This window comes from Rhipicephalus sanguineus, chromosome 11 (genome assembly GCF_013339695.2).
Source record: "Rhipicephalus sanguineus isolate Rsan-2018 chromosome 11, BIME_Rsan_1.4, whole genome shotgun sequence".
NCBI lineage: Eukaryota > Metazoa > Arthropoda > Arachnida > Ixodida > Ixodidae > Rhipicephalus > Rhipicephalus sanguineus.
The window spans coordinates 40,132,032-40,159,535 of record NC_051186.1 but is presented as its reverse complement, the minus strand read 5'-3'; the positions used below and the strand labels follow the sequence as shown (position 1 = coordinate 40,159,535).

The window sequence follows — 27,504 nt, the reverse complement described above, 5'->3', positions numbered from 1 at the left end:
TATGGAGGCCGCTGATGGGTGCCGGTGAATTGCCGCATATTTTCAGTGTTTTGCGAGGGATTCAGCCTAAAAAAATATGATGCACTAGCTTAGACTATGCTTTTCATTGGTTTGCACATGTCTTTTAGTTGAAAAGTTACATACACTGCACCTTGCTGTTTTTATTGGCTACCTTATGCTCCTACTACGCAATAGCGAGCAGTACGGCAGTACTTTCTTTAATCGCGAGCCTAGACTTCATCTGCGGTTCCATTATTTAGTTCCGGTAGCGTAAGATCAAATATAGTCCTTTTTTTTAAATTTTGATATCTGCATTTTTTATTACCCAGTGTTTAGAATATTTTTGTGTTCCATATATTTTCGCGTGAAAATGAAATTCAAAGGTTGTTGGTTTGGTTCGGATCCCTTTGTCGAAAAGGGTGCCTTAAAAAAAATCCACTAATTCCTCACACTTTCAGTCATAATCATTACACTACAGTTAAAAACAACTAATATGGCTTGTCTGTTGATTTCATTCATCAGGTGTCACAGGATTTTAACTACACATTACTGTGAACTTCTATAACACTGTACTTCACATCCACCATGAGAAAAATGGATCACACATCATGCTGCGGAAAAATATTTTTAGCTCCCCAAGAGCTCAACCATTTTTTCAGAAACATAATAAGAACTTATAACCTTAATGAAAACCAGCGGATAACGAAGCCAAGGAAGGTATAGGCAATGTTAATTACTGTTTGAAGTGCATTGTAGTGACTGATATACATGTAAAGAAGGTGGAAGAAAAGACTACTTGTCACCGGCAGGGACCGAACCTGCAACCTTCGGATAACGCGCCTGGTGCTCTAGCTACAGCGGCACAGTCATCCTCTCATCCACTATATTGGGTATTTATGTGCATGCAAACCTTGAAGTGTTAGTCAGCGCCTCTCGTAGCCATTGCGGCGAGTGTGGAACACTTTTTTTAGCCAGCTAGCGTCACGTAGCACGTGACCTTTTAACGTACGAGCGGACAGCTGACCAATAAGCCCTTGCATACTACCTAAAGCATGGGCGTAGGCAGGGGGGTGCAAAAGGGGCACTTGCCCTCCTCAAGCCACACTGGCACTTGCCCCCCACCCAAGCTATGCCAGCTCTCTCTCCCCCCCTCCCCCAGCCGCGATGTAATACGGGTTTGCTCCCCCCAAGGCAAAATCCTGCCGACGCCCATGACCTAAAGGCATCAAATCTGCTGGGAAGAGACCCTCACTATGAATAACTGGAAGAAGGGAATTTTTTGCAGCTTGTTTCTTTGTTTGATATCTTAATGAAAACCAACAGATAATGAAGCCATTATCTGTTGGTTTTCATTAAGGTTGTATCAAACAAAGAAACGAGCCCCCCAAAATTCCGTTCTTTCATAAAGAGCTTATGGAAGCCTAACAATGAGTCTCAACCATACTGATAAGCGATTTATTTTTCCTGTTCTTGGTGGCAGGCTTATAGTTGCAGGTGCTTACACGCAAGGGTTTCTGCCTTGCTAGCAGGTGACTGAGGACAGACTCACCCATGTGCTGAAGTTGAAGCACGACATGATGGACAAGTGAACTTCCTTAAACACTAGCACTGCCTGAACTTTAGAGCTGCACACTTCTTTCGTACAAAGTAAGGACATTTGCACCTGCATGGCACATTGCTGCAGTTAAGCTCTTTGCGAGGTCTGTTTCATTAATTTATTTCCAACCTTTTGATCTTGTAGCTTATAGTACAGACTACCAAGATGCTCAACTGAGATCATGCTGCTATTTAATATTTGTTACAAATGTAAATGTTTATACTTCCAAGTAATATTTAAACTTTGGTAACTTCGCTAGTTATTAAAGGTCCAGCTGTCCATTGTGGAGAGCATTACATTGAGAGGATCCAGGCAAAAAAAGATTGCAGGCCAGACAGTGAATTTTTCAAACATTATTTAATGTGCAACAAAGAAAGGAGGCTCTTACAGAATGATTTGTCCATAAGCAACAGTCAACAGTGTGTGGGAACTGTAATATATATATTTATATGCGCACGCACAAAGGCAACTTCTTTTCTTAAAAAAAAAATTGCCCCCGTAACAACATCTGCTACAAGTGACCTACAACCTGGGCTTGCCACGTACATTGCTTTGGGTTTGGAGTTCGACAAACTTGGCAAATGTTTTCTTCCCGTTGTTATTGGTGTGCAGATAACAGCTTTCTTTTAACCAATGTGCATAATAATCACGGCACTGAACCACAACCGAGTCGCATGACACAGGTTGTAAAATGCGCACTTATCAAATCAATACATGACAGTTAGCGCTTAGAATCTAGCCGTGTGGCAAGTCTTCGAAGGTGTACTACACAGGCTTGGGTTACTAAACTCGCATTTTTTTGGTGTTCCTTTAAAGCAACAGTATTCTCATTGACGCTGACACTGAAGCACTTTGCTCTTGCTTTTTGGCTCGTGCACATCAATCGATCCATAAGTGACACACTTTTAAATGCGTAAGCATGTTTATGTCACATTATCACAGTGACACCATTTTTTTTCTTAATTTCGTTACATGGTATGTGAATGCTCTGATGTGAGCTTTACCCTCATTGCATCTAATGCAACCACTGTTTCGACTCGCACGTCAGGACAAAATTGCGATGTCAACAGGACATCAACCTTGATTGGCGACGCGTGGTATGTTCAGTACGCCAAGCCTGCTGATGCCACCTTTAGTTAAGCGAAACATTTTGCAAGAACCAAAGGAGAACGAGACAAGTTCAACATTGGAAAAAAAAATTCACAGACACAGTTGATACTCACACGGTCACAACTGACGTACGCAAATTGAATATGTCAATCTTTAAATATATTTCAGCTGACACAACATTAGACAGTTCGATATCTAGATAACACATTACTTGTGCACTGTTATACCGAACTGTCAATCATTCTAAATTTTGTGAGATTCACATGGAATTACATTGTTTCATGACAGTGCAGTGCAGAAGGACAAAGAAAGGTCAAGTGTGCAGTGCAGAGATCACAAACACAGTGCCAGTGAAGTTACAAAACCACGATGAATTACGAGTGACAAAGAAAAAAAATATCACACGCTGTGAACGCGATATACGCGTAAATAAAACGTGGTCTCTTGTTTACCCAGGCGGATTTCGTCCGTCGTGAGCGGTGAAACCCAGAATATCTGCCCTCTGAGGTGAAGTATGTTACTTGAAGCACCTGTATGCTCACAAAGAGGAGACATGAACACGAAAGTTGGCGTTCGGCCGAGGTTGATGTGACACAGCAAAAGAAAACTCCTGCAGGTTTCTCGGAAATCTTCGCAGATGAAGCATAGGTAAGCAATTCTGCTCTGTGCAGTGAACCCAGCCCCATCACATTTCCGGCGCAGTTGCTCTGCCAACAGAGCTTAATCAGGAGGCTTGACTGTCAGACCTTGATACAGCAAATATAACTAGATATAACACAGTAATGGATAATGAATCACTGGATACAGTGACATACACATAAAAGGTTTCTCACGGTCATCAGTGTGAAACGATTGTATGTTTACAAGGACTGTTAAATGACACAACATAGTAAAACCAGGAGGCTAGTAAGGAAACCTCTAAAAAAATATCACAGAGGAAATATAATTGAATATCACAAATTGTTGGATATAATAAATCACCAGATGTCACAAATAATTGGATATAAGGATGTAACCATAAAAGGTTTGTATTTAACGAACATCGGATGAGATTGCAAAGTTAAACCGGGAGGTTAGCATGTCAAACCTTTATATAACAAACTATCAGATGCAATAAGCAATATGATGGAACAAACCACCACATGCAACAAATCATTGGGTATAATGACGTCGAAACAGTCATACGAATAGGAATGCTGGACACACAAAAGATTGTAGCATATCACATAGAACTTCATTACAACAAGGTTTTACTGTGGATTGCAGGGCATGGGCAAATTTTTATATAACTCAATGTTTTAGAAAACTGATTGCTGCTGATCTTCCTCCACATTGTGAACTTCCGTTAAGTTTGTTTGGTGAAACACAGAAAAACAAAGAAACATACAAGAGTACAACGCTTCTTGACTGTCCCCCCTGCACCCTTTTACATTGCCTTTTAGCAATACAAATACAAGCACAAGAAGAAGAAGTCTTATGAATGTTTCTGGGAACAGAAGAAGAGACATGAAAGTTATCACATTTCATATTTATGGTGCAAGCTGCAGCCGACAGCTTGCCAAATACATCCATCCAGTTGACAAGCAGCACACATTTCTCGGCACAAACAAATAAGTTGCAAGAGTCTCAACACACTACATACATAAATCACCAATTTTTAAGAAGATAAGATCACTGCGGTTAACGATCTAACTTCCTAGGCAGGCAATTGTCAGTATATAAGTGACACACACTACTTCGAATTTGAACATTTGCCCATTGAAACCAAATGTGCAGTAACAAAAATTCAACAGAAAATGCTTGAAATCAACTACTAAACATGTAGACTGCATGCTCTCTAGTTGATGCAAGCTTAAGCTTAAACTACTAGTCATAAAGATTTTGGCTGAAACCACTCCTTAACATGAAAACACGTTAGCTTCAAAGTCGGTATTATTTGACCACAAACTTATGACCTGTTCATGCCAGCTTTCTTCCATTTATATTTTTAGTGCCTGGAATCATCCTACACAAACTTTTTAACTTGGCACGCACTTTAACAGATTCACACACAACAGCAATGCAAAAGACATCAGCAACGATGTGATATCTTTTACATCCTGAGTAATGGTACAACCAGGAAACAATAGATTGTCACGTGTACGTGGTACCAGAAATACTTCCAGCTTCAATATGTCTGAGGCATTCACAAGTTGAGTGTTAAGAAACTGTAGCATGTGAACTCAAAAACATTGGCACAACAGCTGAAACACACAATCTAGTAGAACTTGTTACTGGAGTATTGTGTTAGACATACTTAGATCTATAGGTAGCGCAAAATAAGTAGACACATTCTCAAACAGGTGTATGTAGGAAAAAACAAGTGAGAGCATTGTGTAATAGAAAGACAGTTTTTTTTACGTGCATGTGTGGCTACTGACTTCTTGTAGTTTCTTCACACACATGCTTTACACGCCATGCCTTTTCTGCTTATTTCGTAGCCTTTGCCAGTGTGTGTTTGTGCTTGTCTTACATATTGTTTGGTTTGGATGTGTCTACGTATTTGTGCTGTCTATCGTCTTTAAGTATGTACATTCAGCAACACTTTGCAGCAATAAAGAAAACTTCTAACCACTTCCCCTGGCACTCCTAAAAACAAAACAGTGAACACGCATCAAGCTTTTCGCAGCTTGAATGACAAAAACTACATAGCAAGTTTAGCCAAGTTTGCGAAATCAGAGAATAAGACTCCCTAAAAATTTTGCTTTGAACTCCGTCTTGCACCTTACCGGCAAATGCCTCGATGCGGGTAGAAAAGAAAAAAGCATGAAGTTTGCAAAAGCATGCTCATGCTGTTGATGAGGGACTGTAATTATAGCTCATTAACATGCTACCCCAGGGCAGAACACTGCCAGGAAGAAGTACTTTGTAAAAGGTCGAGGTCATTCATTTCACAAAATTAGATGCCAGTGGAAATGTTAAAATGGCTACCATCTACGTCAGGGCTTATGGTCAACGGCAAGTCAACAGCAGGTTAAGCTAACCTGCTGCAACTGCTGGAAACAAACAAGGTTAACAACATTTACATATCGAGGAGGGGGCACTGTGCTTATTATGCATTTCGCAACGTCAACGGCGTGCATTTCAAGGGGATGCTGTGACTCTCACGTAAGTCCGGGAAGTCGATGCACCAGACTGCACCCGCTTATATGTGGCGTGTCTGCACACGATACATCAGCTGGGGTGGCACAACACACGAGAAAACACGGCTCAACACTTAATTGACAGTTCAATATGAACCACACTAAACTTGAGCTCCGCGTTAGCACATATGCACGTGGGAACTACCTTTGCACATCAGCGTCCTGCAACGCCCCAAGTGCACATAGCCAACAGCCAATCACTGGAAGCTCACTCGTCTTCCACTGGAAGTCAGCATTGCCAGAAAATTAAGTTCAGCTCAACGTACGGCTCACTGTAGTAAAGTAGGAAGCTGGAAGAGTTAGAATTGATGTATACTAGTACTTAGAACCAGCTTGGAAAATTGACAGAAACAGATGTTTATGCAGAAACGACAGAAACACACCCATCTCTGTCATTTTTATATGCTGATTACAAGTATGAATCAACTGGATCGTTTCTTATTTCTCCTGCAACGCTTTAATGGTCGCATAACAAAGCATTTAAACATTGCGGCTATAAGCACACTTCTATCGTTTTAACATTCAGAAGAGTGCTACTGAGTTGGTTGACGATGCATCATGCAGAACCTCCATTATTCATGTTTTATACGGCTATCAGATCACTATCAAAGCAATGTGAAACAACCAGACCAGTATTGTATAGGTTTGTTGAGGGTTGGCAAAAAAAAAGTGAGCTTATGCAATGTTATCACATTGTAGCATTCGTATTACACAAAGCTTGTCGCAACAGATTGGCTCAACACCCGACAAGTTGGCCGCATGTACGATTCGAGCCAATTATTTTACCATTATTTCAATGGCATATCAGAAAACCACTTCTGGCATGACTGGGCAGAGCACTTCTACTAGCTTTTACTAAGTTGATACGCACGTTGGGCCAACTTGTTGCTGCGCTAATTTTGCTTCTTGGGGCGCTGCAAAGCCGGCAGTGGCTTAAGCTCAAGACAAAAAAAAATCGAAGCAGACTAGGCTGCCAAACGTGTTTGCAAAATATATAAACGTGTGTTCGTACAAGGCCCAACAGCGGGACAACAGGCGAGAGAAAGAAAGGCTTCCACACTCCCATAGGGACAACCACCAGCACTGATGCTGGGCATCTCAGCCCTAGGCGAGAGTGATACTGTGTCCTCGGCCAGAATATTTCCCAAACTTTTGAGAACTGCGCTCGGGGACCGAAGATGTTTAGACACGAGAGGCAACGCACGTCAGGGCTGCCTGCTCTGCAAAATACAGCTCCTGAAGACTGCAACTTCAGTTTTTCTTCCCTTCTTTCTGTCTCTCTTTCTTTTTTTTTTTTAATCAATGTACAAACAAGCTAAGGGGCTATTGCTGCCTCTTGCTGGTGATGGCTATTCCTTTACACCTGGTTAATATAATAAACAAAAAAAAAGAGATCGATTCTTGCATTAAGCGAGGGAAGATGTCTATCAAAAAATTCTCATAACAAAGTCTGCAAGTTTTCCAGGCCCACAGGTATGAGACACGCATGTGACTCTGTCAACTCGGTGTTCATCGCAGATGCCAGTATCAATGAAGAAGCAACGAAATGCTTTCATCACTTTATCATATTGAAGTTTCTATGGGCGTGAGTACGAAACATGAAAAAGTTTGATGAGAATCAATTCAACGAAACTCCCTATCGTATCGCTGCCTACGTAGAATGTGCCTAGGACAATTTAGTAATGGGTGATCATATCTTTGTTCTCATAATCGTACGGCTATGTTGGTGACTATTACAGCAGTGCTACAGTGTTCAGCAGCCACATTACAATGGTATCGCGATACATGCTTAAAAGCTGAAACGAAAGCTACGTCTCCGATTAGTTATTAGTGTCCAGTTAGTGATTAGTGTCTGTGATTAGCGCTAAATGAGAAAAAATGAGGGCTCTCAAGTTTACACTTTCATTGTCCTCTAGTGAACTTACAGTTTGTACAAGCTGCCTCGGAAAATGTTTAGTGGTATGAAGTGAATAACATGTGCTCACAACATTGCAGGCAGACTCAGGGTTGCAGTTGAATCATGACTCAAAATGGCAGCTAGATAGCGCTCTGATAAATGCTGAAAAAGAAACAGCGAAACAGTTTTGCAAACTTTAAAAGTTGATTACTCGGCGATTATGTGTACTTCTGTGGGCAGCAATCGACAGTATTATACAGAAAAGCAAAATTTTTAACCTAAAACTCACGAAACCGAGAAGCCAAAAACTTACTCATAGTAAAATATATACCTGGTCACCACATGACTTTCCGTCAAAACTCACTCAACACGAAAATTTTATGTCAAGGAGGCAGCCCTGACAGTTATACACACACAATGACACATGTACGTAGTATACGTATTTGGAGCACTCAATGACTAGAAAGTGCAAGGCTACGGGGTAGCTAAAGGCATCACAAGAAACTATGTTGTGGGATGTGCTATTCAAGACTGTTCACATAAAAAACTGATTTCCCGACAAACAGTGTGAAACATCCGAACATCAAACCTGCTAAGTGTCACAACTTACGCGCTCAAGAGGAGGTTCTATTTGTGAACAAGATTCTTAGGACAGCTTAACACAATCTTTTTTTTGTTTTGTTTGTTTGCTACTTTTATTGTGCAAACTGTTTCACCTATTTGTGGTCTTTACTTAGTCTCCTTCCTGCATAACCTAGTGTTCTAATAACACATTTCATACTGAAACTCTCATGTTGCTACTATAGATCAGCAATACCAAATATCAAAGTCCTTTCAATCACATCCTCAGGTTAGAGCTGTACTACAACAAACACTTACTGAGAAGGAAGAAAGAAAAACGTTAGGCCAGACATGGGTTCAAATAAAGCGCCAAAATCCTGGCCATCTGTTTTACAAAGCACGCCAGGCAAACACTCAACTTTTGACATTCAAACAAAAACACATATGCAAATAAATGAGACAGACAAATATGTGTACAAACTACAACCAGTGCATTGTTTGTATGCACACGTAGCTCACAGATAATAGCCACTGTCCACAAGCAGCGACCGGCCATGCTGCATATAATATACCGAGAAAGTCTATGTGACTGCATGTGCACATGCAAACAAAACATGTATGACATTCAACAAAACACATATGCGAAGAAAATGAAATAAATGATTAAGTACTTTGTACAAACAACCAACCAGTTCATTCCTTCCATATGCACATAGCTCACAATATAATAAATACAATAAATAAATAAATAATAGTCACCATCCACATGCAGCGACCGGTCATGCTGCATGTAAACCTCGAAGAAAGTCTATATGACCCTATTTGCACATGAAAAACATGCTTATGACATTCAAACCAATCACATATATAAAAAATCCTTGTACAGACTATCAACCAGTGCATTCCTCGCACACACACAGCTCACAAATTAAGTCACCATCCACAAGCAGCGACCAGTCATGCTGTATGCAAATGTCAAAGAAAGTCTATGCGACTCCATTTGCACATACAAAAATGTGCACTATGTGCACCTCGGAGGTTTGCACAGTCTCTGAGCACAGATATGTTTGAGTATACTTCACGTGGACCACATGCATCCTTCCCATAAAGAGTGCTTTGGCTGATCTTAAAGCCAACCTCAAGAAGACATAAAATGGGAGGGGAACACACATTGTGTTTACATATTTCATGAGTGGCTTCAATATATTGGTTGAGTTTGAAGAGCAATGGTGCTGAAGTCAAGACATGAGGAGGTCTCGCGCACTGCCATGCGGGAAGATAACACCGACGGTGTCGGAAGCACCGTATATAATACATCTCACCAGACTCGGTGCATAAGAAGAGGTAACAATATGTTCTACGTGTCTTCCGGAAAGCGTCACGCAAATCAGGTGATTATACCAGATGTGTGCGACAACAGTCTTGATCTTTTGGGAAAGGCTTCCGCCATACTTGCACTCGTACGACAAAATGGTGCTGCTCGAACAATCGCGCTCGCGTCAGATTTTCTCATTTTTCTCAAGTTATGAATGAGCAAACCGACGCAACATTGAGAGTGCAGTCTTGCAATGTTTGTGTAATTTGAGTAACAAGAGAACTGGCTAAGGAGACGCCGAAATTATTTTCTTCTGAAGGTAACAGCCGAAAAATGTGTACCGTACTCAAGACGAGCTTAGATAAGTACGCACTTCCCGTCTTCCCGGAGGCAGGCAGCTTCCTCGATCTCAACCTTGTTCTCACTGAGCCGACTCTGCAAGACTTGTCCTTCTCTTCAGGCATGGAAGCGAAGTCGCCCTGTGGACGAGCTCAGCTTGCTAGCTGTCGAGGAGCACGTGCCACCTGCACATCTGGTGAGGACGCAAAACAGAACGTGCTAGTTGACATACAGGAATCTTGACTGGTTGCTAATTAATGAACCATGTCGTTTATTGATTCAACTTAGGGATGGAAGCTAACTAAATAACTTGTAGATAAACGTGAATATTCCCAACTGCAAACTTCACTTTCACAAATAACTAAAACAAGATTTGCACACCAGATTTTCGATTCACCAAAACGAGATTTGTGGGTACGCAACTGGGAGTTTGAACAGCGTTAATAAAGGCAGCCCAAATGCTTCTCGATGGTTAAATAGTCCATCTGGGATGAAAACACGCACACACAGACTATGATGCTCAGTATGAGCTAGCTCCAACGTGCGAGTGCCCTGCAAAGTGTTCAAATTTCGTAACTCACTTGACACGATAGTATGCAAAGACGCTTTGGTAAGACATAATGTGTACATATAAAAACACAATGTGTTTCATGTGATTCCATGCAAAATACAACTCTCGGTTCTCCACAATTATTCCTGTTATTTCTAATCCTGCCTGTCTGAGTCTTTCATGATGACATCTCTGCCAAATCTGCCAAGGTTATCTTGCCTTATCATGTGTGGAACATATCTTACCTGTTCTCCTTTGCTTTCACGCATGTCATTCCAGTGTGAGAGTTCCTCTTCACCAGAGCTGTTAAGGCCCAGCGAGAACCAACCAATCATGTCTTTTCGCTTCATGGACCGCTTGTAGTAAACAGAAACCATTAGCGTCACATCTGGCAACTGAAAGAGGGCAACCTGGGATGAAAGAAAAAGAAAGACAAAATGTCACGAAAGATTGTGTTGATGATCATGTGAATCTAAAGGGGAGATGTGGCAATGAAAACTATATCTTTGTTATTTATTGTGATAAAGTGAGCTCAAAGAAAATGGAGCTCCAAGCTAAGGAAATGGGACTCTGAAGGAATCTGGTTTTATTTTTCATTGGAGAAATGCAGCATTGTGGCTACCTTGAGCTCCAATCTCTCCCCTTTACGATGATGCCACAATGGCAGCACTGTGCCAAGGGAAAGCTGCAAAATTTGTACATTCTGAAGCCCGATTTTCTCATAGTTTTTGATGACAGCACACTAATAAAGTGATTTTTTCTCAACTTCTACTGCCTATTTTGTTCTACTATTTCACCATGACGTAAAAGATGGTTTGAGGATCGCAAAAAAAAAAATTGAAAAATTGAACATTTTGACCAAGTTTAACATTCGCATTGCCACATCGCCCCTTAAAAGACTGAAGTGAGCTCATCGTTACGGCTTCTCATGTACTAAACAGCGCAACTTGAGAAGATGACAGACAACGTATGCATCTTGACTGTCTCTGCCTTGCTCAAGTTCCAATGTTATGGGTTGATTTGTTTCTCACAACATGTACACCCATGTTGAAAAGGGAAAGCAGGAAAAAAACTGCCTTTCAACGCAGCTCGATGCGCCCTGCCTTCCCTTGCAAAGTTTCGCAGAACAGTTGGCGTGCAACTGAACATATCTGTAACACATAGCAGATACATAAGCGTCATAAGTGCACGAAAAATACATACACATGCATGATCACAAAACAGCCTAAAGCAAAAAACGTTTCTTGCCAAAACGGCTATATCAATTCATCCACTTTATAAAAGTACATTACACACATTTAATTTAGATGTCTTCGATTCGTTTTCAGTAAGTTGTTTAATATGGCCAGTATAGTGTAATTCATTGTCTGTAAGCCTTTTTTATTAATAATAAGGAATGCATAACCCACCAAGTTAAGGCTATTTACAAGTAGAGTTCAAAAACGCTCAGGGTCCCTTATCCATTCACCTAAGACAACTCAAAGGCGAAAGCCATCTTCTTTTTCTTCTCACTTGATGTATTGATCCTGCCCGCCACCCTCCAAAAGCTTTGTGCGCCTAGCGTGGCTTTGCATTGCCTCCAGGATCGGAGGCACTCTACCTGGTTGTGCACTGCCTTCGTGATCTGCCCACTTTAAGCTACGATGTCATGCGATGACGGCATCATGTGATGTCACGGCATGATGATATCACAAATTTTGGCGATCTGTGACGTTATGATGACGTCATATGGTGACGACCACGTGATGATTTTTTGCATCACTCATGTGGTCCCCGACGCCGCGGGACACCAATGGTCAAATTTCGCGTTTGATGAGGCATTTAAGGCTTTTGTCTTAATAAAGCTTCTTGATAGGTGTGCTGCGGGGAACAGATTCTACCTGTGGAGGCTTTAGCGCTAATCCTTTCTAGCACATACTCATATATGTCATAACATATTTAACTCAGAGACAAGTTGGAACAGCTTGAACTATAACAACGTGTAGTTCTAGGAAACTTAATAATAAACAAGCAGACAACGTAATGTTTGCCTGATACTATATATGCTTTCAGCTACATGTTAAAGAAATGCAAAACAAACCATAGGTCAGTATGCTTTGAAAACACTGTCTTAGAAAAAAAGGTTGACTACTTGATTACAGGTGCGAAATGTGAGCATTGCACTATCCCTTTTGATTTTGACACCCATCAAAACAAGGTTCTGATGATGTCTGTACGACATTGCAGATTTCACATAAGTGTTATGCAAGAAACATTGTCAAAGTTTCCACGTTAACTGCAAGTCACTTTTATATCACATACACTCTTTCTTTATCAAAACATTGCACAGTGCCCCATTTGTGTCCTCTGGCTTATATGACTCTAAATAAAAAAATCACTTGACAGTCAGCGCCTTCTCTGTTCACATGTCCCGTGCTTTTACACCATAATTAACGTGCCATATTTTACTGCATACCCCATTTAAAGCTTTGCAATCACATTGCAATGGAGTTTCTGGTTACCGTAACTCAGATCAGAGCTTTTTGCTTAGCTAGATATTGTAGTCATTTCCAAAACTCACTTGATCACTTGTGAATGCAGTGTTACACTGTTACCAGATTATTGTGTAGCAGCAACAGAGCCAGCTAGTCGTGATAGAAGAGTAGGGATGGGCAAATAGTAAATTTGAGGTTCGAAGCGAAAAGTGATTTGGTTGAATAATTTCAAATTGAATAGTTCGAATAGTACATATACATATTATAAAGAAAAACGAGCATTTCTGTCATGAACCAACTAACTTGCACAATGTTTTTAAGAATTAGAACTAGGCACATGTGAATGTTACTTTTTTGGTTGGAAGTGAAGTTGAAGCAACTGTGAATAGCAGCAAGGGTTGAATAGCAGTTGGGTGCAAGTTATAAGTGGTACAATACGCTAAGTATTAAAATTTACTACACTTAATGCATATAAGCCCGTATAACACAGTTTCGATTTAAAAAATAATTGAGGTGAAAGTGCTGAACCTTGAAGTGTGGCTTCGCGGCAGTGCAGATTTCCCCTGGATATGTAGTTTCACGGCATAGCATCCCCATGCTGCGGTGAAACCACCTTTACAGGCGTCTGTATGCGGTCAAATACGCATATATTCATTCGTTTCGAATACTTCGAATTTTCGAATAATATAACTTCATCTCGAAGCGAATTAGAATACTGTAATATTCGTTCGAATATTCGAAGCCCTCGAATATTCGCCCATCCCTATAGAAGAGCAAATACATGCCTGGAACACAAATGTTTCTTTGAAGAGAGGATTCGGCTGTCCCCGCCGAACGGACGTCTTGCTTCGGGTTATCTCTTGACCACTCGAAGACATCAGCGTAAGTTTGACGAAAGTGTCTGCACAAAATTGAAACGAAAGAAAAAAAGGAAATCGGTGAGAAATAAGCAAAGGTTACAGGACACACATTAGCTCAAATTCCATATTACACATTTATAGGAAGGCCAGAAAGGATGCTGTGTGCGAATGGTTGAGCAGAGTTGTCAGATAAGAGAAACTCAAATTTTATGAATGTTTACCAAGGCTTTGCTGCCGACTAAATAAACTGTACACACAGCTATTATAATTAAAAACTAATTAATTAGAAACTATACTGTAATCATTTAGAAACTACACTTCAATGTGTATCCTCAGCATTTAGCAAGTACTATGCAACAACAGCTAGCATCTATATCTTTCAGTATTCATATAACCGCAACATTTTTACTGTGCTTTAAAAAGCTTCAGTGAAGCTCAAGATAATACAGCGAAGCTGCTTTCGGGACCTAGAAATATCTAAAAACATAAACACTCGAAGTGTAGTGGCAAAGCGTAGGACTGGGATAGGTAGTTCGTATGTATTTCATGATGATGTGCACAGCGTGAAAGCCGACAAAGAATGGAAAGAAATGATTGTGTTCTTTGTGCACATCATGAATTGCAAAAGTGCAAAACTTCTGGACCAATTGCAAAAGCACAAGGCCTACTTGAACTGCAGCTCTTGCGTGCAGGAGGGAATGGCCTTGAAAGTGATGCGTGAGCAAAGTTGCAGATGTCAGTTAATTAAGTGCATTAATTAAAACTCTCGTTAGGTGGTGCTGGCTGCACTCTCCTTTGGAAATATGGTTGGCAATGAGCTTGCACAAGTAAATTCGACCAGCTTAATAAAATTATTCATTAACATAATGAGACAATTGGCACACCTGGGGCCCTGTTCATGGTGACATTGCGGAAGTGGCTACCCTTGATCACCTCGACAGCGAGGCGCCCGGTTGTGCCATTGTAGGCGAGTCCTAGCAGCAGTTCTGGAAGACCTCCGTGCTGCATCGACTGCGCCGAACTTGTCGAGTCTGATCGGGCCAAGCTGGAAATCTCACACTTGGAATCCCAATGCTGTGACAAGAGCAAAATAATTAGGTGCACTACTGTGCCTGCATAGGGAAAGTGAAGGGGAGGGGGGGAGCTTCACTAAAGCATACATAGAATGTCAGGAATGGAGCACCCCGTCTTTAATAAACTTATGACAATAATCAATAAAAATTTGTTATTACAGGTAAATGTTGTCAGCATGGCAAATATTTAGCTTAGTGGTGTGAAGAGACAATCATGCCAGTTATAGTTTCGTTAGATTCACACGAAGCCAAGCAAGCATTGTTGCATCATACGATTTCCCCTTACCATGCTAGTAGGTTCACAGCCATTAAAAATATTAACACAAAATGAAGATGACGATAGTATTTTAATTAATGATGATTTTTGGGGTTTTACATCCCAAACCACGATATGATTATGAGAGACGCCGTAGTGAAGGTCTCCGGAAATTTCGACCATCTGGAGTTCTTCAACGTGCACCTCAATCTAAGTAGATGGCCCTCTAGCGTTTAACCTCTATTGAAGTGCAGCTGCCATGGCCGGGATGCGATTCCGCCACCTTCAAGTAAGCAGTCGAGCAACTTAAGCACCACCACAGTGGGTATGAAGATAGTGCTTTAAACACATAGACAAGACAAGGCACAGACAAAGCTGTAGTGTATCCTCCATTTCATTATTTAATCCTTCCAACCCTTGCATCTATTTGGCTATCGATCGGGAAGTATGATATGCCAGACGGAAGTTTGTTGTTAAAATGCAAAAGATAACCTACAGCAACACAGTGCAAGTTAGGATGGTGACATGCAATTAGGATGTTGAGAAGTGGCGATCCTTACAGCCAGGTTAGACCGTGGCTCCAGCATGAGCCACATGGTGGAAGGCTGGTCAAGAGCCAGGCACTGGAAAGGCAGCACGGTCTCCCCGACGAGATGCTCCCGGCGCATGCGTTCGCACCCGTACAACCGTACACGCAGCCCCATAGTGTTCACTTCCTCTGTGAAGCAAGTTATAGAATATGCATGCACACCACTGTCAGGTTAGCATGAGCTACAGTCAATCCTCAGCATAAGTAATATGGATGTAACGGATTATCGGTGATAAAGTAAATTAAAAAGTAGTCATGTGACGAACAGTGTTTCGAATGTATGACGAGTTTTCAAATACAACGAAGTTACTTTCTTGTCAAGTGTGACTTTGCTGTAGTGAGGTTTGACTGTAGCTATAAGTGCTACACAATCAGTGCGCATCTGTTGTCAAGCACGTGCACTGTTAACATCGTAGAGTTGCCAGTGTTTCAAGCATGCGTTCTTCTTGGGATGCAGCAGTACCTCTAACTTGAAAATACTTATGCACAAACGTGACAGACAGCTGCGTTAGTAAAGCATATGCTTATGTGTTGCCGTTGTTTGTAAAGCTGAGTTTTTCTGTACAGCAGTAACACGGCATAAAAGGGAAAAAAAATGCACATATGTTCATGATGAAGTGGCTGAATGGTATGCACTACTTGATCTGTCCGTGTTTTCGAGTGTTCATGTGTACCTTTATTTGTTTTATGCCTTGTTGCAGCTATGTAGCATAACTTGCTTCAATGATCAGAAGTCAACTAGTAGTCCCTAAAAAGCCTCACACTGAACCTATTGCGCACATGCATACAAGAAAATGAAAGGTTAACTTGTTGAAACTAGAAAGGTAAACATTTTCAATACAGCTAACAAACATTGCAAAATATATCTTTGATATATCACTGCCTAGGTAGATCGTGCTGTTTAGCACAACATGCACTAACGACACAACAGTACTCCCTACCACACCCTCCATTTGTTTTTTTCATAACAAAGTGCATCACAGCTACAATGATCCATACTGCAAGCCCCTGGTTACACCACTGCACTTGAGAACAGCACATGCCTTAACTTGAGCTAGGCATAAAGTGTAACAACTAGCATTATCTTCTAGCAGGTGCGTTCACACACTCAAGAGTTCTTCTCTAGTCCAAGACGAAATGCCTTACCAGGGCTGATGCGCGTGAAGGCGAAGGTTTCGTTGAAGGTCATATCTTCGCCAGCTTGTTTTATTTTTGTTCTGAATTTTTGCCTTTTATGAGGCAGCAGCAATAGCCGTACCTTTAAAGAAATAAAGAAATGTGTGCATCAGAACAACACTCACAACATTACTAAGGCCATGTTTAAAGGCATTGCTGCAACCAGAGGAAGTACTAGAGCGAGATTTAATTTATGTTACATTACACATGCAGATATAAGACACATGGCTGAATCCCTAGACTGGCACATAATAAGAAGCAGAAATGTTGAAACATGATTTGAGCATCACAGAATAAAAGCGAGGACTGCCAGTCTACTACTCAGCTGTAGATGTGTGTAATAAATGGCATTTTTTTCACATTAACATAGGAACTAAAGCACTGCCGCTGCCTACTCCCCCAACTTTTAATCAGTACATATCTCATCCCTCAATGTCACCACATGCACAATCTTTCTGGTGTCACTTCTGCAGACTTTAGGCTATTTGTTGCCTTACACTCTTTTTGTCCCTTTGCGACAAGGTGTCGCACGAGACTTTACTTTTGCCATTTATATGCATTATTGGCTAGGAAGAGACTGCAAACATCGAGCCAATGGTAAATTAAGCATTCTTGTTGCCTAAAGTTCCCTTATATCACTTACGGTTCAAATATTTTGCTATACACTATCACTTTGGTGAAGGCAGCACCATGTTTAACAAGGCTTCAGACGTGGGAAATTTTTGCAGGAATTTCAAAATATTTTTTTTACCTGTGCTCGCTACCAGCAGATAACTATAGCATGTAATTTGAGTGTGCCCCTGAATTCCATTTACGAAGAAATATAGCACAACTGTCTGTACATAATTAGATAATTATTTATGTTGTCATTGCAATTAATTGCTGTAAAATATGCTGTAATTTAGTCTAACACTTTCACTTGCTTTAAATTTGTTCTCCAGAAGCTTGGAATCAAATTATGTAAATTTCATGCATTTATAGATAATCTGTCATAATCCATGTCGCAAAGGGTTACTATTGGAAACATTTCATTGGCTGACATGAGTTGTGGCATGCTGCGCGAGTATATACTAGCAATGCTTCTTCTAAAGCATGTGCTCCCAGTTTCGAGCAGGTAGTGGAGTTGAGCAATCGTTTTTAAGATTAAAAGGTGATAATATTGACTCTCAGCTCTACTGATTTCAAAGAATCTGTGCATACCCTTATTACTTCAAGGCATCTTGACACTTTCATACCCAGCTTGACCAATAGGTGCGCAGCTTCTCACACTGTTGTCACCTGATTGACACCTCGTCATACACTAATTGAGGTAAAATTGCTAAGAATGAGAGATAACCAAGGCTATACATTGCTGCAAAAGAGGTTGGATTATGCTATATTTGTGGGACCTTGCAAGAAATGCGAGACTAAGTAAGGACCAGTTAGTAAGAATTGACCAGGTAACTATTTAGTAGGTAACAATACGCAGATTTTGCTGAAGAAAAAAAAAAAATAAGGAAAGAGTGTCATCATGGTTTTTGGTTACATGGGTGCACATGCTTTGCTTAAGCTGGCCACAACTTACTTGTACGCTATTAGCCCCTCCACGGTCTCGACTGGGCAAGTCATGTGCCCTCAGGACCGTGACCATGACCTTGCGGGCCGACTCATTGTACTCAAACATGAGCTCAAGGGCACCGCAGCGGGTGGTCTGCTCCGAAGGACCAGGACCGTGCAGACCGGACGCCTCGGCGACGCACCTCAACTCCTCTTCAGCCAAGTCAAGTAGCATGGGCTCCTGTAAAACAGCAGTGGAAAAATTGCGCACTGATAATACGATGATCTGTGACCCTGAGAACCGGCAATATGGTAAGCAAAAAAATTAAGGCAGCTTCGCGCTAGGGGCGCCAAGCCTGAAGGAAGTGCGGAGCTGGGCAGCCTTCTTTGTTTCTCTTCGGTTTTCTCTTTCTTTCCTCCTCTCTTTCTTTCTTTTCATCTTTTTCCGTTTTTTTCTGCCTTTTTTCCTCTCTTTACTCTTCTTATTTCTATTTATTTCTTCCTCTCTCTCTTTATGTATTTCTTTCTCTTTCTTCCTCTTTCTAGTTTTCTTCCTATTTTTTCCCTTTCTTTCTCTATCTTTCTATTTCTTGCTTGCTTCCTCTTTTTTTCTATTTCTATACATCAAGGCGCTCGAAGAACAAGAGGAAGAAGACTTCTTCTTGGTGCAAGCGAGCGCAATATGCTACAGATGGCTACGCTATTCGTGGCTTTGCCTGCGTTATGCCAAGCTACAACAGCATACGATGACAGCATACGACAGCATACGGCAGGCTGAGCCCCTAAAGTGCTTCGCACTTAAAAAAAACGTAACAGGGCAGGAAAGGAATATTGAAATCTAGAAAAGCGGAAAGGTTTATCAAAAGACGGCCTACTGACTCAACCACCTGTTTGGCATAACACTACCTTGCATAGGATAGCAGGAGTACTGGCATATCTAGACTAATTCAGCTCTAATCTTCCCTCTCCATATCACTTTACCGAGCAATAGTAATTGAACTGCCAACACACTACTATAGATAACATTAACTGCTGTTTTAGACTGTGAATGGGCACTTAGTTTATGTCTGCTTTTCCAATATGCTAGTCATGTAACACGTCACAAGGACATTCGCTGTTCAATACCTCTAGAACTTGTACACCCTGCGATGTGTTCATGAGAAATTGTGATACACAGTTGTAGTCTGTGTATTAAGATAATTTTCATGGACAGATATCTTTTTTTTAGGATCCTAGGTTAGCTAATGAGGTGCAGTTACTTACGTCAGTTCCTCCACATGCTGCCAATGAAAGTGGAGAGTCTTCGGCCTTCAGGAAAGCACCGTTCTCGTACTGTAAAGCGGTGCGAACAGTAGAAGTTCCTTGTACTGGCTTGGAAGAAGCCCTGCTCGTGTCTGCCGCTTCCGCTGCCTCTGCCCCCGTAGATACGGCACGACCGTTCTCCGCAAGGGAAACCAAATCTGGTTGAGGCAGGTGCCCATTGCCTGCAACAAAGACCCAACACAAAAGCTTTCTCATTAAAAAGAAAAGAAAAATGTTGTTAGAAACTGGCAGACCAATGCAATAACACTCTGGCAGTCATTAGTTTAAGCATGTGTAAATGTTTCTATATGTGTATGGTTTTGTGTGAATAAGCGTTTATGGCTCAGCACTCCTGACAGCACTCCTGTTTCGTCGTTTCTTCTTCTAGCATCTACGTTATTTCCTTTGCGCTATGTGTAAAGATGCAGATGCACCGACTCGCCCAACTAGCGACCGTAAATCATTAATAAAGCGGCAGCATGAGCTTGCCCCGTAGCGTCAGATGTTTGTTTTGTCTATGCAGTATCAACAAAAGAAAAAAGTGTAAGTGCATGTGCATACAGAGCCGTACACACATGGCAAATGACTGTCCAACATCCAATTACTCCGCATTTATGTGCAGTATTGTGCAAAGCCTGCCCAGTACTGTGCACTACACTTGGCTTGATACCGTTTGTGCATGCATGCACAGGAAACTTGAGAACTGAATACTGTCGGGAGTGTAAGGCACCCAGCTGCACAAATATCATAATATTTAAACAGTCTACTGTAGTCAGTACAACACTATAAGCAGGATCACTTATTGGAACACTGTAAAGCAGCTTTACAGGGCAAAATATAAGGGAAAGAAATGCACTGCTTGAATGATAATAAACAAGGCTTGAGATGTGGCCGATTCGTGTACATGTCTCAAACAGACTAGAAACATGAAGGGGAGGGGGGGGGATAAAAATCTGCATCTGTTCTTTAAACTTCGTCTTTCTTTGCATTGTAACTTCACCTGTAAGGGCTTGTGTGCTGCTGTTAATAATGAGAACACAGAGCTAAAAGCAATATACATATAATTTTGTCATATTCATTCCTTAATTAAACTATTGTAATAAAAGAACATGAAAATTTCAATAATGTGCTACTTAGTTGTCATGAGCATGACTTAATACTGTGCTTGCTGTGGTTAGGTTAAGTTATGTTGGTTAGCTATTAGACTTACAGCAGTGAGCTACGAGCAACGCATAAAGCAATCATTTCTATTCTTCTTTATTTAGACGGCAAGTTAGGACACTGCTAGAAAACATTTCTTCTAACGATGATAACAATACGTTGTGACTTTGTTAGCAAAGTACACGAAATAGTTACCGTGTGCATGGTCAGTGGAGTGGCCCATGCTTGACACTTTTCGGGCTGATGTGCTGTTGAGAAAGCCCCCCTGCAGGCTGGCAGAATGATGCAGTTGTTGTATGACTTCTTCGTCGCTTTCTGATGATGACTCGACGTCATCGTAGGCATACGCTGCCCCTGTGCACATTAACGACAAAAATCTATGCATTAAGACAAAATACAAACTTGGCTTTCTTAAGAGTCCTATAAGTATAAGCGATTCTTGTGCTTGCTACACATATATTAGTAATGTCAGACAACAGAAACTATGGGATACAACTTTAATCAATATGTATTACTTATTGCAATAGATGGAAAGTCCCACATATGAATGCACCATTGCAACACTATAATGACAATCACAAAGCAAAATATAATGATCAACAATAACAAACCAATGTGTGTCATCTATGTTCTACAGCAGCTCAATATATTACACAGAGCAAAAAACCTTCAGTGTGCATTGGCAAATTTTTTTTAACAAAATGCTATACCGCAGGAAAACTTACGTGAGAGGAATTCACACAGAAAAAAAAATGTTTTCAACAGCTCACCAATAAATTATTATCTCAATTCTGAGGGCTTCACGAGCCAAAACCACGATATCATTATCAAGGCACGCAGTAGCCAGGGATTATGAATATATTTTGGCTACCTGGGGTTCATTCATGTGTACCTACTATAAATACTCAAGTGTTTTTTTATGCACTGCCTTCATCTAAATGCGGCCGCCGTGGCCGGGAATCGAACCCGCGACCGCCTAAGCCACCAATTGCTACCACGACGGGTAGCCCCGCAATGAAGTTTACTACCACCACACTGATTATACATACGTGAACAACGCGTAATGCTCAATTAATCTGGCTGCCAAAGCCAACGAGTGCACATCAATGAACAACATACACGAAACCGAAAAACATGTGCAACAGGACACCAACGTGCGGCTACGCCTCAATGCGCAAGTGCAATGCGGCAAAGCCCACTTACCCAAGTTTCTGGCGATCACCTGTCGCTCGCGTTCACGAGACGATACGGCACCATCGCAGCACGGGAAGCCTCCAATGGTCGTGAAGCAAACCTTCTTGCTCAGGTAGAGGTAGAACACTCCGAGCATCACCAAAATCACACCCACGGCACCCAGGTAGACGGTCGTCTCGACTGGCACTGCGACAAAACAAACAAACAAAAAAAGATTGTTAAGTCCTGATGACGACCGATCTCAAGATTTGGAAACATTTTGCGCACCAGCTAGCTCAGCATCCAAGCTGCCACAGCCTAGTCGCATTGTCGGTCGTGCTCGCATTGCATCGTGCAACATTTCAATTTGCAACGCGACCGCGAGAAACATACGTCGCAATCGGCGATGCTCCGAATACACGGGAGCAGGAACAAGCGTGCGGCAAGCGCGAATGCAAAACGAAACGAGCGTGTTAACGATGCCGCGCATTGACCGTTTCCCGGGGAGTTTGCAACGCAGGCCGAGGAAGCCGACCAACTGCTTCGGTCCTCGCATATCTTTTAGGTTTCACAACGTGCTTCTTATTTACTACGGAGACACCGACTAGGCCTAATAACGCGCCCTACTTTTCGCGCACCCCGCCGAGACGACGGCATCTTGCGCACCAGCTACGCGGCCCAATGCAAGCGGTCGATGGCGAAGCGTGCAGTTCACCTGTGAGCATCTGCATCTTGGATGTAGTGCGGTGTGGTAGCTCGGCAGGAGGAGAATGAACGCGCCTGACAGTTGCGCTTAAAGCCAACACAAACAGAAAGCACAGGAAACATGAACGAATCGGCGGTGTCGCTGACGGCTGCCGAGCCAGTTGGCGATTGGCTGCCCCACATTCTTTTTCTTTTTTTTTAATACTCCCGGCCGCTCTCCACGGAACGTCAACATGCGGTGTTGAATGAGGCGGCCGTGACACGATTAGCCATTATTTTTCTTTAGCATCGTAAGAACGAAGCAAGCGCGATAGTTTTATCGAAAAACGTTTTGGAGATCCGTCAGGCGCATCCCTGTTGTGAGTGTGGGCTTCACCGCACTGTGAATCGTAATGTGGCGAAGCCGAACCATAAGGCCTCGTTCGGAGTGTTGCTTGTACTATGCTGATTCTAATGATTTACTTGATAATTTTTTTTCACCAAGCGCGGAAGTAGAAGGAGCTTGTTTGCATAGCCCGGGTGCACAGTTTCGTGTCCGCTACAATACTGCTACAAAATAATCAGTGATAATCCTGGTTTCTTTTTTTTTCCAGCCCATTATATCAAGGGAAACAACATAACGGTAGTTAAACACCTGTGAATTTGTGAGGACCGAAGATGGATAGATAGGAAATGCCCACAACCAGGGGCTGCGCTAGGGGAGGCACCCCCCCTCCCCCACACACACTAAAATAATCCTGGCAACGGCCGTGCCCAACAACTTTAAAGAAGAAAAAAACAAAACAAATGGCACCAGTACTCAAGTGACAATGAACTGAACTGATTACACTCTTACCAGTGATGAACAGAACATATTGTTAACTGACTTTGATAACTAGGTTTTCTTGGTTCAAGGGCATTTTAACCAGAGTGCTAGGCACATGGTAATAACGAAATAAAAATGTCACATGAAATAATAAAATGTTGGTGTAAGTAGCTGTATGGAGAAATAAAATATGTCTTCGTATAAATGTGTAAATTATAAACATACTAAAGATATCACTGTGATTTAAGTGCTATGTGTGCAAAATAAGCTACAGTGCTCTGCACAGTAGTTTAACCAATGGCTGCCTGTTTAGACATTGCAATAACACAGACTGGTGTCTTGGCCAGCCTCTGTGAAAACAAAGAATTGAAGCAGCTGCACAGAGAAGCATATGGAACCGGCGCATATGGCTGCAACGGTGTCCAACCAGAGGTGGGAGCCAAAACTAGGCTGGGCAGATCCTGGAGATATTGCAATGCTGAACTGGTGAGACTGGTGAGAGAGTAACCAAGCAGGTACATCAAACCACAATTTTGGGAAAGAAGGCGTTCATACGCTTGCTTTTCTGGGGTCTATAAGCAGTTCTGATATTAGACAATTTTACGTAAGACACATGGGCACCGACACATTGAACTGTAAAAGAATGCTTTCTTATTTTTGTATACTGCGATGTGAATTAATGGGGTCATGAAACGTCAAATGCACCAAACCAACCCTTTTGATGTGCCTGCATCTACCATAGCATTGTTCATTTAGTTGCTAAAGATGTAAAACGGCAAGGCTACAGCCCAATATGGCGGCACCGAAACGCATCCGTAAAATAGTCTATACCGTACCGCATAACGCCAACACAGCACAATGTTACGATTCTAGCTGCGCAAGTTGCTTGATTTGTACGGTAAAGTGACGACAGTGACTAACGCAGGTTTTGCAGACTAATTAAAGTTGCTATGTGCTGACAACTATGGTGCAGTGTTGCCGTATGGAGAACACTGCTGCCAAGGTTGCCAGTTCGAAAACACGAAAAATAGCCAGAAAATTAGAAAAAGTAGCCATAAAGTAGCCAACTTGAGCCAAGGACAGTAACAGTAACCAAACGTAGCCACGCATGTCTGTAAACAACTGTGACGTTTTTATTTAAGTGACTAAATCCAAAAGCGTTTCAACAAAAATGTAAATAAGTACAGCATCAACACATAAAAATTAGAATAATTTCTTGCAGGTGACTAGTCTCCTGTGCTACTGCAAAAATTGCGCTCTCTTCAAGTGTCTTGCGTGACTTCCTTAAAAAGTACTATAAGCAACAGCCTATTGGCGGCAATAAAAATGAGTACAGCATATGTGTGCTCAAAATCACACTTGCTGGGATTGAAGCGTCAATTGTAGGGTCTTTTGCAACAATTTCTTGCGTGATGACAAAGTCCGAGGTGTTAACATTCCCGAGTCGCATTTTGTATCTAATCATAAGAATTGACAGAAGCAGTTCGTAGGAAAACCGATTTCTAACGTTGATGATTGCAGAGCGCCCTAGATGCGGAGCGCTTTCTAATGTGCTGTTTATTTCCAATTACGGTTTAAGGTTGTGTCAACAAAAGGTCATCTGCAAACTGAGGTGCCATGCAACAGTTCTTCCCGAGTGCAAGCCGTATATCCAAAAGCGTTTGGCTTTGTGTACCACAAGTGGCAAAGTCAATTTCGGGAGCTGAAAACACACCTTGGCTGCTATATTTTGGTACCGGATACTTGAACACCAGCGTCTGCGCAGTCACCGTATATTGATAAAGTGGCTCAAACCGAGGGGACAGAAATGTAGCCAAAAAGTAGCCAAGACATTCTTTCTGCCGCCACCGGCCTAAAAAAGTAGCCAAACATGGCAACCCTTAAAATAATAATAATATCTGGGGTTTAATGTCCCAAAACCACGATATGATTATGAGAGATGCCGTAGTGGAGGGCTCCGGAAATTTCGACCACCTGGGGTTCTTTAACATGCACCTATATCTAAGTACACGGGCCTCAAACATTTTTGCCTCCATCGAAAATGCAGCTGCCGCAACTGGGATTCGATCCCGCGACCTTTGGGTCAGCAGTCGAGCGCCATAACCACTACACCACCGTGGCGGGGCAAAACATAGCAACCCCGACCACCGCTCAAAAAGCCTTAAAGCAATAGCGTGCTTTTATCATGCATATCTATTTCACACCGAGGATATTAAGGAACTGTGCGTCACACAGTCCTCAACCAGTGCATGTACTGTAGACGCTCGTTAAACAGAACCTGGAGGAACCGGGAAAATGTGTTCCTTTTAACAGGAGTTCCATTTACCAAGAGATGAACAGGGGTGCAGAATTCAAGTATGGAATCAATCATAATAGAGGCAGTCTTTTCATTTAAGCAGCAATTCCGTTTTAAGATTTTCATTCACCAAGAGTCCACTGCAGACTTCTTCAGATGGGGCTACATGCATGTCCTGCGCGATATAGGCAACATCACAGCTTTGGATATGCACAACATGCAAAAATTTTGGTTCGACTGACCTCATAAATAAATCCCTGGGGCACTAACCCGAGGAATAGTACACAGCATTCAAAGCATCAATTCACTGCATTGATTGCTTTAGTTCCGGGATCACATCCTTGAGTTGGCTATGATGACATACACCACAACGTGGACAAAGGTCCTCAGATCTATTGGCTCACATTCCAGGGGTGTAGACAGAATATTATTTCAAGGGGGTGGGGTTATGATCACCCTTCATGTTCATGTTTGTATGTGTGCCTATCTATATATATATATCTACACACACACACACACACACACACACACACACACACACACACACACACACACACACACACACACACACACACACACACACACACAATGTAAATATTGTGGGAGAGGGGGTTGAATCAAGCTCCCTATCCCTCTGGCTATGCCAATGTCACACCTACTCTGGGCAATAGGCCACGAGTCAGGTAGTTCTAAATAACATAACTGAGGCAAATACAAGGTAGTTTTTGTTTAAAAAGAGGTATTTACTCCTGCGTGCACGCTGATTTCACCTCGCTTCATTCAGTGGCGGCAGGCATTGTTTTCTTCCCCATGTAACAAAGGTGACTATGAGAAAGATAATAATATCTGGGGTTTAACGTCCCAAAACCACGATACGATTGTGAGAGACGCTGTAGTAAAGGGCTCCGAAAATTTCAACCACCTGGGGTTCATTAACGTGCACCTAAAGCTAACTACACGGGCCTCAAACATTTTCGCCTCCATCGAAAAAGGACTATGAGGAAGAGTGACGCTACTATAATGCTATGAGTTGACAATCGCTGTGTGGTACAATGCCATGATAAAAAGAATGAATGCGAGAAAACTAATTTAGTGCTTTTAACCGCTGCCATAGTAAAGGCTTCAAGAAAAGTAAAGAAAAAAACATCTAGCAGGGCATGCATATTTTACTTAAAATCGTGGGAAAAAAATGACTGCACTTGCCACCGTTCATTCTTGAATCTTGCAAAAAGATTTATAGTCCTCAATAAAGTTGCTTCTCTCTCTTTGTCCTGATCACTTGATGTCACTCTTTGCACTATTGCTTAGTCCCGATGGAATGAAAAAGAAAGAGAAGATTTTGTTTATTGGGAAGTTAGTTTTAGACAAGATTTCGTTAATATGAGCTTGTCTCGCCACCTGCCAGCAGCTGTGGAAGGCCTGCAGGGAAAGCGCAGCAGTCACAGCGAAAGCTAGAAGAATGGCATTTCTAGAGCCTGTTCTAAACTCTCTTGGAGCAACTAATACAAGTGCACATGCAAGGTATCTACTACGTCATAAATCATAAT

General features: G+C 41.8%; 1 protein-coding gene across 1 annotated transcript; it reads right to left on the bottom strand.

Annotated features, from left to right (window-relative positions):
* Positions 1 to 1,939: 1,939 nt before the first annotated feature.
* On the bottom strand, positions 1,940 to 23,445 carry LOC119375545 (synaptotagmin-14). Its single transcript, XM_037645741.2, has 11 exons — positions 22,867 to 23,445; positions 22,182 to 22,358; positions 21,174 to 21,332; positions 19,779 to 19,999; positions 18,544 to 18,756; positions 16,950 to 17,061; positions 15,775 to 15,932; positions 14,770 to 14,959; positions 13,811 to 13,926; positions 10,797 to 10,961; positions 1,940 to 10,194 (listed from the first exon to the last, which is right to left on the bottom strand). Exons 1-11 carry the CDS (start codon positions 22,880 to 22,882, stop codon positions 10,162 to 10,164), a joined length of 1,560 nt encoding a protein of 519 aa, XP_037501669.1. The 5' UTR covers positions 22,883 to 23,445; the 3' UTR covers positions 1,940 to 10,161.
* Positions 23,446 to 27,504: the final 4,059 nt, after the last annotated feature.

What these genes read in the sequence shown, in the direction of transcription:
- LOC119375545 (XM_037645741.2), bottom strand. An exon ending in CTTCACGCGCATCAGCCCTG is followed by an intron (nt 15,933 to 16,949) that starts GTAAGGCATTTC and finishes CTTGCTTCACAG; the next exon opens with AGGAAGTGAACACTATGGGG. An exon ending in AAGAAACATTTGTGTTCCAG is followed by an intron (nt 10,962 to 13,810) that starts GCATGTATTTGC and finishes CTTTCATCCCAG; the next exon opens with GTTGCCCTCTTTCAGTTGCC.